This window comes from Epinephelus fuscoguttatus, linkage group LG14 (genome assembly GCF_011397635.1).
Source record: "Epinephelus fuscoguttatus linkage group LG14, E.fuscoguttatus.final_Chr_v1".
Classification (NCBI taxonomy): domain Eukaryota; kingdom Metazoa; phylum Chordata; class Actinopteri; order Perciformes; family Serranidae; genus Epinephelus; species Epinephelus fuscoguttatus.
The window spans coordinates 7,246,866-7,260,835 of NC_064765.1; the positions used below are offsets into that span (position 1 = coordinate 7,246,866).

Genomic DNA, 13,970 nt, shown 5'->3' on the forward strand with positions numbered 1-13,970 from the left:
TACTACTTCGACTAAACTGTGACTACCACTGTGACTACTACTTCGACTAAACTGTGACTACTACTGTGACTACTACTGCTACTACTGCTGCTACCACTTCGACTAAACTGTGACTACTACTACTGTGACTACTACTGCTACTGCTGCTACTGCTGCTACTACTTCGACTAAACTGTGACTACTGCTGCTACTGCTACTACTGCTGCTACTACTTCGACTAAACTGTGACTACTACTGCTGCTACTACTGCTACTACTGCTGCTACTTCGACTAAACTGTGACTACTACTGTGACTACTGCTGCTACTGCTACTACTGCTGCTACTGCTGCTACTACTTCGACTAAACTGGGACTACTACTGTGACTACTGCTACTACTGCTGCTACTACTACTGCTGCTACTGCTACTACTGCTACTACTGCTGCTACTGCTGCTACTATTTCGACTAAACTGTGACTACTACTGTGACTACTGCTACTACTGCTGCTACTACTACTGCTGGTACTGCTACTACTGCTACTACTGCTGCTACTACTGCTGCTACTTCGACTAAACTGTGACTACTACTGTGACTACTGCTGCTACTGCTACTACTGCTGCTGCTACTGCTGCTACTACTTCGACTAAACTGTGACTACTGCTGCTACTACTTCGACTAAACTGTGAGTACTACTGTGACTACTACTGCTACTGCTGCTGCTACTACTGCTGCTACTGCTGCTACTACTTCGACTAAACTGTGACTGCTGCTACTGCTGCTACTACTTCGACTAAACTGTGACTACTGCTGCTACTGCTACTACTGCTGCTACTGCTACTACTTTGACTAAACTGTGAGTACTACTGTGACTACTGCTGCTACTGCTACTACTGCTGCTACTACTTCGACTAAACTGTGAGTACTACTGTGACTACTGCTGCTACTGCTACTACTGCTGCTACTACTTTGACTAAACTGTGACTACTACTGCTACTGCTACTACTGCTACTGCTGCTACTGCTACTACTGCTGCTACTACTGCTACTACTTTGACTAAACTGTGACTACCACTGTGACTACTACTTCGACTAAACTGTGACTACTACTGTGACTACTACTGCTACTACTGCTGCTACCACTTCGACTAAATTGTGACTACTACTACTGTGACTACTACTGCTACTGCTACTACTGCTGCTACTACTGCTGCTACTTCGACTAAACTGTGACTACTACTGTGACTACTGCTGCTACTGCTGCTACTGCTGCTACTACTTCGACTAAACTGGGACTACTACTGTGACTACTGCTACTACTGCTGCTACTGCTGCTACTACTTCGACTAAACTGTGACTACTACTGTGACTACTGCTACTACTGCTGGTATTGCTACTCTACTACTGCTACTACTGCTACTACTGCTGCTACTTCGACTAAACTGTGACTACTACTGTGACTACTGCTACTACTGCTGCTACTTCGACTAAACTGTGACTACTACTGTGACTACTACTGCTACTGCTACTACTGCTGCTACTACTTCGACTAAACTGTGACTACTACTGTGACTACTGCTGCTACTGCTACTACTGCTGCTGCTTTTCTTACACAACTACTACTGCGACTACTGCTGGTACTACTACTTTTACTACGTCTACTATTACTGTATGTTCAAATCAACAGTGACCAGAGCTTCCAAAATGGCGGAGGTCATTAATTTTCAATGAGAACCCGGCGACTTGGATGACCTGTCATCAGCCGCGTGTCTTGGGCGACCAAAGTGACCGGAGCAGGTCTGGAGGGGAGATAAAACTAGTTTTACTGCTAAAACTACAACTAGCAGTGCTACTAGAACTACTGCTACTGTTACTACTATTTCTGTATTTTCAGGCATGGTTTTACCCCAGCCGGGTAAAAGTCAGTGGTTGGTGGACCCATCCTTCACCCCTCCTGCCTGTCCTACTTGGACTTCCGCCACCTTAGCTTTCATTGTTGCCCTGCCAGGTTTCACCCTGACGCTGCTGGGTGCCATTAAACAATAACAGTGACCAGCCACATATCATGCCAACGAGAAGGGACCAGAAGTCCCTGGCCAAGCCCTAGTTTTTAACAACGTCAGAGTGAGTAGACTAGTAAGACCCAAAGTACAAGTATGAACCTGAAAATGAGCATAAGAGGTCCCCTTTAACGTTACCTGTCCCTGTCTGTTTCATGACAAGTGCTGATTTGGATAACATGGATCTTATGTTTGTAGATTTGGCTCTAACTCTGATGAGTGATTTTACTCACAGCTTAATTGCTGAAAGTGGGCGATTTTGGAGAGCTAAAGCAGAGTGTTTCATGGCTCATTTTTCACAAAGCCTGATATCTATATACTTTTGTAGTTCTGTCTCACAGAAGTGATGTATAAGAGATATTTCAGGTGAGTTCACTGTCAGCCTCACTTTAACATAACAGAAGATAAAGAGATAAAACAGATGTGATTCAGGTCATAAATTAGGTGTGAACTACCATATTGCTGCTGCGCTCATGAATGAGCACGGCTCTTTATCGCTGCATTTGAAGTTTATGATGCCTCAGCTTCTTCACCGTGTGACCATGGCAACCACAGAAACCACAGTGAGGGAAACAATACAAGAGTTGATTTTTACTGATATCTACTGAATGGTTCACGTCTTCACCAGCAAAGAACAGACAGATCGATGATGACAGACCAAGTAAGTCGTACCTACATAAGTATCAATATAGCTAAAAGTACTGCATAAAAGTTTGAAATGTCCAGTTTCTGCTACTCCAAATTCTAGTATGAACATAAACATAAAAAAATGAACTATTAGATCATCTCTTTTGTCTTTTATGGATTCACAGATGCAGCCGAGGAAACCACCACAGCCACTGTTTCCTCTGTGGTGAAATACTTAGGAGCAAATCCATTAAGCCATCATCATCTATCTAACATGATGAGGTAGAGGAGCCTGTTTAATCGGGCTGTGAGAATACATTTGGGCTCATCACCATGTTTTTTAAAATGGAAACACTCAATCAGCCCCTCAAAAAAAGCAGTGATGTTGGTTAGAGCAGCAGTTGTGTCTGCGGTAACATATTTTTGCCGAGGGGTGTTGCACAGTCTAAGGACCCGATCACACAGAAAGCATATTAGCAGCTGGAGGCCCCTTTCTGTAATTGTTTTTAATGAGAATGAAGCTTTTTGCGTTGCGATGCTCATGTTTCTCTAGATGCCCGGTGTTTTTGTCGGACACTCTGAGCTCCTAGAGTTGAAAAAAGTTCAACTCAGAGCGGAGAAGCACCCCATGCCATCTCTTTTTTTGTCATCTTTCTTCCCATTGTCTAATCTGATGATTTGAGAGACGGGCCTTCTGTGGTGGTCACGACAACAAGTTTACAACTGGTAAACAATGGAGGAGAAACTGGTGGTAGTGGTTGCTGGATACACAGAGCTATACGGCCTGACGATACACAGCAGGTTGTCAGACTGCCCCAGAGTCATCCTAAAATATGCCTGGAAACAGCCATCATGGAGGCGAAATTGCTGCTCGTCTAAAAATAAACACAACCTCACAATGCGTCAATCATGTTTGCCTAAAACTTTCACTCGTCATTAAAATTTTCGGAGCAGGTTCGATTTTCTGCGTTTTTCGCACCTATCAGAGCCTTTCGACTCAGAGACGTTCGACCAAGAATCAACACAGCCGCAACAAGACAGAGGAACAAGGCACACAGAATCATTTCATAGCATGGATAGCTACGTTCAGCAGCTAAGATAGTAATATTCAGGTGGATGATGATGAAGAGGAGAAGGATGTGGACCAAAAAAAGAATGTGGAGGACAGAGAGGGAGGACAGCTCCACCCCCTCAGGCAGGTGCAGTGCCAAATGGAAGACAGGGAGGGAGTGAAAACAGCCACATAGGTAACTCCAGTCGAGAGATGCAAAAGAGGAAATGTGTCTTTTCATTTTGTCACGTGTTGCGAATTTTCGCAACGGATAGAATAATAAAATGCATTGGAATCAGTGTGCAAGGTTTCTGTGAGAAACAATATTTTTTGGTTGACAGATTAAAAAAACAAACCCGAAAGAAATGGACTCAGTTTGCAAAGGCCCTCACTGTGTAACTTAAGGATCTGAAGTAACGTGCCGTCCACAGCAGTATGTAGCTTAGCTTTCAATGCCGGGTGGGGGATTAGAGGAGTACAGCTAATGTGGAAGATTGATTACACACAATTCTCAAAGCAGATTTGAGTCAGTCATGAAGACTTAAATTAGGCAGGCTAGGAGATCTATATGTAGCAACGTCCTTATGCAGATCATTTGTGGAATAACGTTTTTGGAAGGGCTTAGAAAAATAGCAATTTGATTTGAATGCTTGTATGTGAAGAACACTACTGGCAAGCTAAAACCTCATAAATAAATCAATAAATAAATTATGGACCCGCCCTTTAACCTACGGAACAATGGCTGGCGTGTTACTGGAAAAGAGACATGATTACTAACAGCTCGTTCTCAAATACAATCAAGCATTTTGCCACTGAGCAAAAGAGATAAAAATTAAAGTAAGAGTGTGACAGAGAGATAGAGACTGAGAACAAGCTGGGGAGTGAAAGGAAAATGCTTACAGAGGCAGCTTGGTAGCCAGCCATTATTGCATGAGTGACAGGGCGAGTTAGGGCTGACACACATTCTGGTCTCCTCAGAGTCCCGCAGGCCACGTCGGAGCTCCCGCTAGAAGTTGTTTATCTTCATCACGGTGGCACTCCAGCAGCTGTCACGCATCCCGGGAACAAAAGAGCTAACTGAGGAGAGGAGAAACGACTCTGCCCACATCGCCATTTCTGTTCTGTGTTTACACGAGGGGACCACCGGGTCACTTTCCTGCTGCAGGCAGCAAGAAAAGTGTCCATCTTAACAATTAACTCAGTTTGGAGAAAGTGCTAAAGACGTGAGAGTATTTCACTCATTCCCACAGCAGCTCAGCTTGTTTAAAGGCGCGTTCATGAATCAAGACACATTCTACTAAAGCAGGTGGAGCTGCCGACCCATGATGAAGGGAGATTGTGTTTAAAACAAGAGCCATTATCTCAGGGTAATGGTAGTTTTACTTTTTAACTGGTTTTAAAGCTTCACTTAGCAGATTTGAGTGTGAAGTGCTGCTGTGTAATCAGCCTAAATCACACACTGGGGACGCAATGCAAATGAGCATCCTGTCCTTTCCAATTAAGAAGTATTTTTTTCCAGAATAAATCTGTTAACTAAACCTAAAGTTTCCTCTGCACATTATGAGGCCAGTCACTCACAGCAACCAAAGACAACGTTCCACTTGCTCTGGTCAGTAAAAAGAAACAGAAATAATACACTCCGGGCGCTGAGTTTACACTGAGGCTTTTGTTTTCTGGTGCATTTAGTGAAGCGTGGCCTCCGCCATGAGCATGCCAGTTTCATTATGGGCAGATTCCCAAATAAAATCAATAGGCCCAATCAATAAATATTGACTTTTTCCTGTGGAGCCTACATGAACGCTTCAGTTGCACTGCTCATGTCTTCTCTTTTGATTTGTATTTCAAGAAAGTGCCTCCAGCTATGTGATGCCTTGAGCTAAACTCTAACTTCAGTGTGCACCATGTTCACCTTTGCTACCAAATTTCAAGAGAACCCATCCAAAAGTGTATCGAACATTACAAATTACAAAACAGAAATGTGAACCTCATGGGGGCAGGACAGGAAATGTCAGGGGTCCACCAAAGATGGTAGGATTTATTCTCTAGGGAACATGAAAGCCTGCATAAATATCCTCTTATACCATCCAATAGTTGTTCACATATTTCAGTCTCGACTAAAGCTTGATGCTGCTACTGTGGCCAAAAACACAAGAAATAGGGCACACAGCAAATACCTCAGAACTTGATTGTAAAAATGGGGATTTAGACCAGATATGCATCAAATATAATGTATGGAAAATTCTTTAAAGGGATAGTTTGGATCTTTTGAAGTGGGGCTATATGAGGCATCTATCCATAGTCAGTAGCCTCTTTCACACTGCCTCTTCAAGGTAGGAATTTCACGTCTTATTCTGCCTCGCTGTGCTGCGTAAAAGGTACAATCACTGAACAGAGGGACAGAGTTGTCTTGTCTTTATCGGAGGTAGTAACAGTGCTGAAATGATGTCTGTATGAACAGTACAGCCAGCAGGACAGAGTCATGGGCGGCATTGTGACTTTTTGACGACCTGTTATGCATGCAACCTACCAGGGGAGATTTAAAAAGTAGCTGATAGCAGTTAGTAGCTAACTCAAAGAAGAAGAACAGCAGCTGAAAATGTTCCCAAATTGGGAAAACAGTAAGGTCCAAGAGCTCCTTACCCTCTGAGCAGAGTACAAGATCAGCGACCATATAACAGGACTGCAAACAGCTGTTATCGCCATGTCATGCCATTGTTATTGCTTTCAAAGTGCTGCCGGCACACACGTTATATGTCGTACTAGAGGCTGACGCTGTTGGGTTACATGTCACACCTGTCATGCCTCTTTTGCTGCTGCAATGCCAGCATGCTGTCCAAAATAACACAATGGAGCAGCATGATGCCAGCCTTAGTTCTGCGTAAAAATGCAAAGGAGGTATAAAGAAGGGACTTCGTAGTGGCTGTATAGCCCAAAAAAAAAAAGAGAGAAGATGTCAGTTAGCACGACCCCAGTTTGTAGAAGCAGGCACAAAAGACATAAAGTTGTATATCACAGTATGATTCAACTTAACTGATAAAAAAGACAAACATAATATCGTAACTGGTGCCCTAGAGGTGAAGCTTGACTATACTTAAGCTCGACAGGAGCTCACTGGACCTGTTAAAACCACAGACGACTTGTTGGCTGTTATGTGGTTCTAGCAGATTATTATGATGATGTCACAGGAGCTTGTATGAAGTGTCCTGCGAGACAAAGTCCGGGCATTTTCAAGGTGCGTTCACATGTAGTTTTATTCACTGTAGATCTTTACAACAATTTACCAAAAGAACAAAGCAGGCGTGCCTTATTGCAGGATCCAAATCTTTGTCATAACTTGCCATTCTCAGCCTGTAAGCTGTAAGCTCGGAGGTTGTTCTTGTTGTTTCCCATAGTGAAGGGGATTTGGAAGCGGTAACACCCAGATAGTGGAGGGAAGAAAGAAAGAATGCCAGCTGAAATCAGCAGCCCAATGGCAGGCTTACAGCCACAGTCAACATCCGGTGAGTCAGACAAGTGACAAAGCAGCTTGAATCTGTGAGCAGCAATCTGGAGTTTAAGCCCGACCAAAGCTTGTGCACATGGAGAGCACTAAAATTACAGAGCTGGATCGATATGCTACCATCCCTTCCTTCAGGCACGGACAGATCTCTGCAGCCTGCATTTGGATAATTTCCTTTAGTCAAAAGCTATCGATATATATGTACATGTGTCTCATTTCAGTTAAAACCTGTTGTTACTAAGGAGATGGAGCCAGGGTCAAATCGGTGTCTCGAACATTTGAATGAAGAACTGATATTTTCTACAGATAGATTTGGAGTTAAACATGTTTACCCATGCTCTCACACACATTATAAATTCATAAACACACATATTGTGGTGGAAAATAAGGGAAAAATATCTGTCTATGATTAAAATTCCAGAGTCAAAGTAAGGAACAAATGAAGCCAAGTACAGAATAAAATTCAAAGAGCATGCACGCATACAGTCACACACACATAGACGCAGCGCTGGGCAGATTAAAAACATGCATCAATAAATTATATTCTTTAAACTATGAACTTATAACACACAAACAAACACACAGCTCAGAGCGAAGAGGCTGCCTGCTCAGTGAGAACGTCAAAAGGGCACAGGGCATTATGAGTCCACCAGTACAGTATGTATAATTTATTGTGTTTGAAGCACACTGACAAAAGGAGCTACTGAGTGGAGAGAATATGAGGTATGAAAAACAAACGTAAGGATAAGCAAACAACAGAGTTATGATTGTGTGTTTATGGTTTGTGTGCCTAAGCCTTCTCATAAACGTAGAGAAATGACAAAAATACTCGATCATTTAAAGGAATTAGTGTCCCCCTCACGGTTCAGCTGCTCAATCCCAGATTTTCCTCTCAGATTTTCCATCAGACGCCTCAGTCTTGTCCTATAAAGCCTGGTTTATTTTCTCATAAACATTATTGGGTGACTGACAGTTGAAGCACTTTAAGGTTTACATGGACATTTAACTCAGCAGAAAAGATGAAGCACTGTTGGATAAAATATCTGGTTATTTGATAAAAAGTCACAGGGTACAAGAAGCAAATAAAACAAGATGAAAATGTTTATTAGTTGTAGTCACATTTTAGTAATTTCTGCCCTTCAAAGCTTTAGTCTAGACAACTAGGATTTGTCCCCATGTTTATTGTAGACTCTGACTCATCAATTTTACTGTTAAGCAGCAGAAAAATAACTTAATTAAAGCCTGAATTCTTTCTTAATCTGCAACATGTTAGTTAGTCTGGAGGTTTAAACTCGTGTCCTCTCACTGAATTGGTGATTAAAAACTAAACTTTCAGCTGTCAGAGAAAACTGATGTGAGTTCAAACTTACAAATAACTGAGCCTCCTACCTGTCTGTCAAACACCATCAAACCATCAACCTTCCCAAGACAGTCTGGATTTGGGTGCAGTCTTGCAGGGATCAACAGCTGTGAAGTCTGGCGGCCAGTGGCTGCTTGCTCTGCCACCTTTCAGCAGCTAACAAGCGGAGCTAACTGCTAACAGCCACCGCTGCAACTAACAAACTCCACAAGTCCATTCAGCAGCTCCAGACACACACGGCTGATTATTTACTGCTGAATGACAGCTCACAACTCGCACCAACTGCTCTGGTGTGAGTGTTTTTGCTGGTTAACTAAACATCCAGGCACAGACTATTTACTGGAGTTTTCTCATGCAGCATTTCAAGAGAACTGCAAGCACAGCTGTCCTTAGCTTTTAATGTCTGATAGTCCACCATTTTCACCACGACTCGTCTCATCAATGAAAACGAAACTTTGATTTTGTCTCAGTTTTTCTTGTCTTGATTTAGTTTTAGCTCGTCATTGTCTCGTTTTCGTCATGAAAAAAGGTTGCTGTTTGAAAGTTTTCTTCATAGTTTTTGTCAGTGAAATCAACACTGAAACAGGTGTTCCCTAATGCAACTGAGGCTCAGGGATATTAAAATATACAGCATCATCCACCAAACCAAGAAACCAGGAAAACAAAAACAGAATTTCTACAAATCCAAGCTGAACTATTCATAACTAATGGCCATAACATGACTCTATCCTGTGTTCCTACGACTCAGTGTCAAAACTCATTCGCTCATTTGTTCACTAATGAGCGGAGAGACCCGGCGGTTTACAGCACAGTATAATGAGCATTAGATCGAGGTTTCTGAAATGTATGAATCATCATCATTTTGCATCCTCAGGTGTAGGATGGCATAACTGTTCATTTCTGTGCCTGCGAAATGCATTTTTAATGTGGGGTTATTATCAGAAAGTAGTGTAAATAAATACAAATGGCCAACAGTAAACGATGCACTGTACAGTGCTTGGGACACAGCCCAGGATAGAGCTTTCGTATGTTAATTTAGAGCTGTACAAATACTTCAAGATTAACAGACACAGCCTCTAACTCCTCTTATAACATGGCCTTGTAACACGGTCTTGCCAATGAAGAATGGATGAAAAATTGTCCAGACTTACTACAAGCGACAGAAACATTCAGAGAGCCAGTCGAGCCCTGATTGAGGCTAAGACCCCAGGTCCACCAAAGCGTTATTTTTCCCCAGCTGAAGGCACCAGGTGCTGCTCAGGAATGCCCCGCTGGGAGCATTTAAGAGGGCTTTTGAGGTGCAGAACTTTTTTCAGCTGCTATGATATGGAAAAGCTGCAGAAGTAAACATGCCAGCACAAGGAAAGGGATGTGCTTTGGATGAGGGGAAAGGTGAAGCGAGCAGGAAGAGAAGCTGGACCTGCTGGTTTGTGTGGGTTCATGAGAGGAACAAAATACATGTACAGTATATTTGGTGTTGTTGTTCAGCACCTGTAAGATGTGACGGTTTGTCTTCGTAGTATTTGTCCCTCCTCCACTGTGATTGAGTGGCCACAGTGACAGTGAGGAGCACGGCTTTTTTACCCAGAGCTGAACCTTTTTGTCTCACAGTGCTCAGGGAGAAAACACCCAACCAGCAGTGCTCGGCACAGAATTCACAGCGTAAATACTCAAAGCCTTATCTCTTTAAAAAATACACTGGCCTGGGAAAAAACTCTTTGGTGGACCCCAAAGCAAAGCTTGCCGTTTCTCTTCCCCACTGCCAGAGTTAACCTCTGGTGTCAAATAAGCATTTTTTTCCCGTTAAACTAAAGTAAAATAACTTTACTGACCCTTCTGATAAAACTGTAAAAAATAAAGCCAGAGAAAATAGTTGCCACAATTCAGGCTCATAAGTTAATAACCAACATGCTAGAGAGCAGATGCTAATTCTGTAAACCCAGCCAGGCCTCTGTCGGACAGAAATGTACCACACTAAACAGGACAAACTGTCAAGCAAAGCAAATTCTCTTCTTTTGTTTTCTTTGATATGTAACTATGATAATTCAAATTAATAACGGAAAATATAGGACCCAAAAGTGGTTTATGTTGCGGAAATCTTAAGCTCTTTCAAATGCAGCCACTGTATTATCTTTATAAACTGGGGCTCCTTTAGGTAAACATCTTGAACTCAGGCTGACTGTATGTGAGCTAACATAGAATGAGTAAACTGAAAATTAAAGATTCAATCCAAGAAGGTAATATCAGACAGAATAATGTAGTGGTAACCAGATGCCACTTAAACCGAACATGAGGCTGAATACAACGATGTGATTTGTGTAAATAAAGGCCTGTGTAGGCTTTGACCATACCTGAGCTGGTATATGTACGTTTGGCTTCCACAGATATTTGTGTGACATTTTTAGGTCTGTGTGTGTGTCCAAAGAGCAGGGTACCTTACCCGCTTGCGCAGGTTGCAGGTGAGGATGAGGTTGCGGGAGAAGGAGTTGGCAAAGGCGGTGTAAAACTCCAGCACTTTGAGCAAGGCTTCCCTCTTGATGACGTGGAGGTCGCAGTACGTTAGCGCTCTGACGTTAGCGCACGCATGCGCCAGGGTGGTTTCTTTCCAGAAGACGTCACCAAACACGTCGCCTTTACCTGAGGAGACATTAATTATTGACATATCAATTGGTTAATAAAGCTGACACCTCGGGTGAAATAAGGGAACTGAGTCTTGAATTTATTATAATTAATTATTTATCATAAGCTATAAAAATATAAATAAAAGATGGTTTCGATTTATCCCAGGTATACATTTCCGTTAAACAGGTTTTGGGACCATTGGTTGGACAAAACGAGGATTTGTGGTTTTAGGACTTTAATGATTCATAGTGATCAAAGTTTTTCATGATTTTCTGGTAACTTGCAGACCAAACTAGCAATTGATTACTCAGGAAAAGAAAGTTGTTAGTTGTAGCTCTACAAAATTACAATATGAAACCCCAGATATCCTTTACTCTCAATATTTTTAGTAGTAACTACCATAAAATTAATACTAGGCATGCAACAAGTGGTTGTTTTTCACTTCCTGTTTCAAAAACAAATGCAAGGTAATGACAGTATTGCTCAGAGGACTGAAATTATGGAATTATTTGCCATTGGATATTACACATGTAAAAAATGCAGCTGTTTTTAAAGAGGTTAAAGAAATGCCTGATGGCACAGAACATATTTGAAGACTGCCTATCCCATAACATAGTCAATCGCCAATGTAAAGTAGGCGTGACAAGTAGATTATCTGTTTTAGAAAGTTATGGAAATTGTCTGACAAAGTCCCACCAATGCTGACGTTGGATAGAGTGTTTCAGGTACTGTTAGATGATATAACTAGAACTTGTTTTGAAGAATTCTGAGGCCTTCACACAAATTGGACCTCTCAGTCTGTTAAAAGCACAATCCATGTATATCGAGTCAATTTGGAGAGCAGTCCTGGATTCAAGGGTTGTTAATGTGCGCTGAGGAGCCAGTCTCTTCAGCTAAAGCTCACTAAGGAATGTGTTTTAATATTATCTTTATATAGCCGTATTTTCATACCTTCACACAATGTTTATTCTCATCTATTGCGACAGCTACAAGACCACAGAAGAAGACATGGAGGCAGGAGAACTGAAGGTGCACGAGCTGGGATGTGCTAATTGAGTAAGTCTGACAAAGTAGTCTGACAACTGAATATAAATTTCATGGGGCTTTGACGGCAGCGGCGTCCTCTGTTGTGGACCAACACATCACATCGAGAGTCGTCTTAGTTTGTGTCATGTTAGAATATTAAGAGGACGTGTGGAAGAAAGAAGTTCATGTGACTAATTAATTAATTACAGGATGGTGCTGATTAGCTGCAGGGATATACGTTGACAATAAAACATTATAAATAAACCATCTGCATCTCTGCATCAGGCACACACTTCCTCCCTTTTTCTTTCCTTAGCAACAGTTTTACCTGGCCAGGTCCTTAGCAACCAGAGCTGCTGATTTCACCACACATACTATCAGACCTGATACCAAGCAGTAAGTAGCAGGTACAGTTAGAGCGATTTGATCAGTTTCAGATCCAACATAATAGGAGTGGATTAAGGAGGAAACTAGAATTACCACTTTGTAGTTGTGTGTCCGCCAACCTGTCACGTTTACACCCCTGTCTGTCCAGACTCATGTGAAACCATGACAGGAGACAATGCTTCAAATATGGACGTTGCTGCAAAGAAGCTACAAATTCTAAAACTTGGATTCTTCCCACACATCAGATCTATACAATCAGTACAATTTCAAGATGGACACCCAAGATTAGTGTCACTACTTCCGTACCTGACTAAATGTTATGACGTTGAATAACGGCTAGAAAAGTAGGGGTGGGTGATATAACCTGCGAACTTTCACATATTCACAAGTATGGAGGTTTTTTATCAAGCCCTGAGTGTCAGTAGGTTTACATTACCAAAGGTTTATGACAAAATCCCTTGACGACACCAACTCCTGTGTGCGCACAGCGAGAGAGGAGAGGGAGAGACGCTGTGCTGCTGCCAGAGGAGCCGCTGAATGAGTTCCCTCTGAGCAGTAAGTCACAAAAATAGTCGCGGAGTCTGTAATAATTTTGCTTTCAGCCATGTTTGTTGTTGCCGTGGGTAACAGTATGACGTCAATATGCCAACAAGTCAAAATGTCGCGAGTATCAGTTTTATGAATGAATATACTGGTATTTTCGTGAATGAGATGATATGGCACACCCGTAAAGAAAAGTGCTTTTGCAGAACATTATGATGTCAGCGTGAAATCTACCTTTTGATTAAACACTTGAAACATGAAATTTAATCATAAGCTGCATGAAGTTTTGAGTTATGACCGACAATATGTTTTTTGAGGTCACAGTGACCTTGACGTCTGACCTTTGACCACCAAATTCTAACCACTTCATCGTTGAGTCCATGTGGACATTTGTGCCAAATTAAAGGAAACTCCCGCAAGGTGTTCCTGACATATTGCATTCACAAGAATGACACGGACGTACGGACCAACCACCTGAAAACAGGATGCCGCCAGCCATGGATGTTACCCACGCAAGGGCATAAACACATGGCAGAGAAAAAGGGGGGAAAACAACTTCTTCTTATAAAACGTTGACTCACAGCAGAGTGATGTTGCATCCAGAGTGTTAGTGTAATGTAATTCAAAGAGAAAGTGGTGGCATAACTGAGTTGAAGAAGGCAGGTGGTGGCATGTACAGTAAGAGCAAACTGCATTAAGAGGTAGAATATTTGATAACTGGGTTCTTCATTGAGTTTAGCTGCTGGAGATTTGGCAGTGCCTTCTGGAGAGCTGTCAGTCAAAGTGAACACCGCTGGGAGGCAAAAAGATCAGGAGCAC

The 13,970-nt window shown here is 42.2% G+C and overlaps 1 protein-coding gene across 1 annotated transcript in view; it reads right to left on the reverse strand.

Annotated features, from left to right (window-relative positions):
* The window catches only part of kcnh5b (potassium voltage-gated channel, subfamily H (eag-related), member 5b), a 254,006-nt gene that overhangs the window by 51,405 nt on the left and 188,631 nt on the right, over window positions 1–13,970 (reverse strand). Inside the window, exon 12 of the mRNA XM_049596619.1 lies at window positions 11,014–11,210. Within this exon, the coding sequence (XP_049452576.1) occupies window positions 11,014–11,210 (197 nt within the window). The remainder of the gene's footprint in view (window positions 1–11,013; window positions 11,211–13,970) is intronic.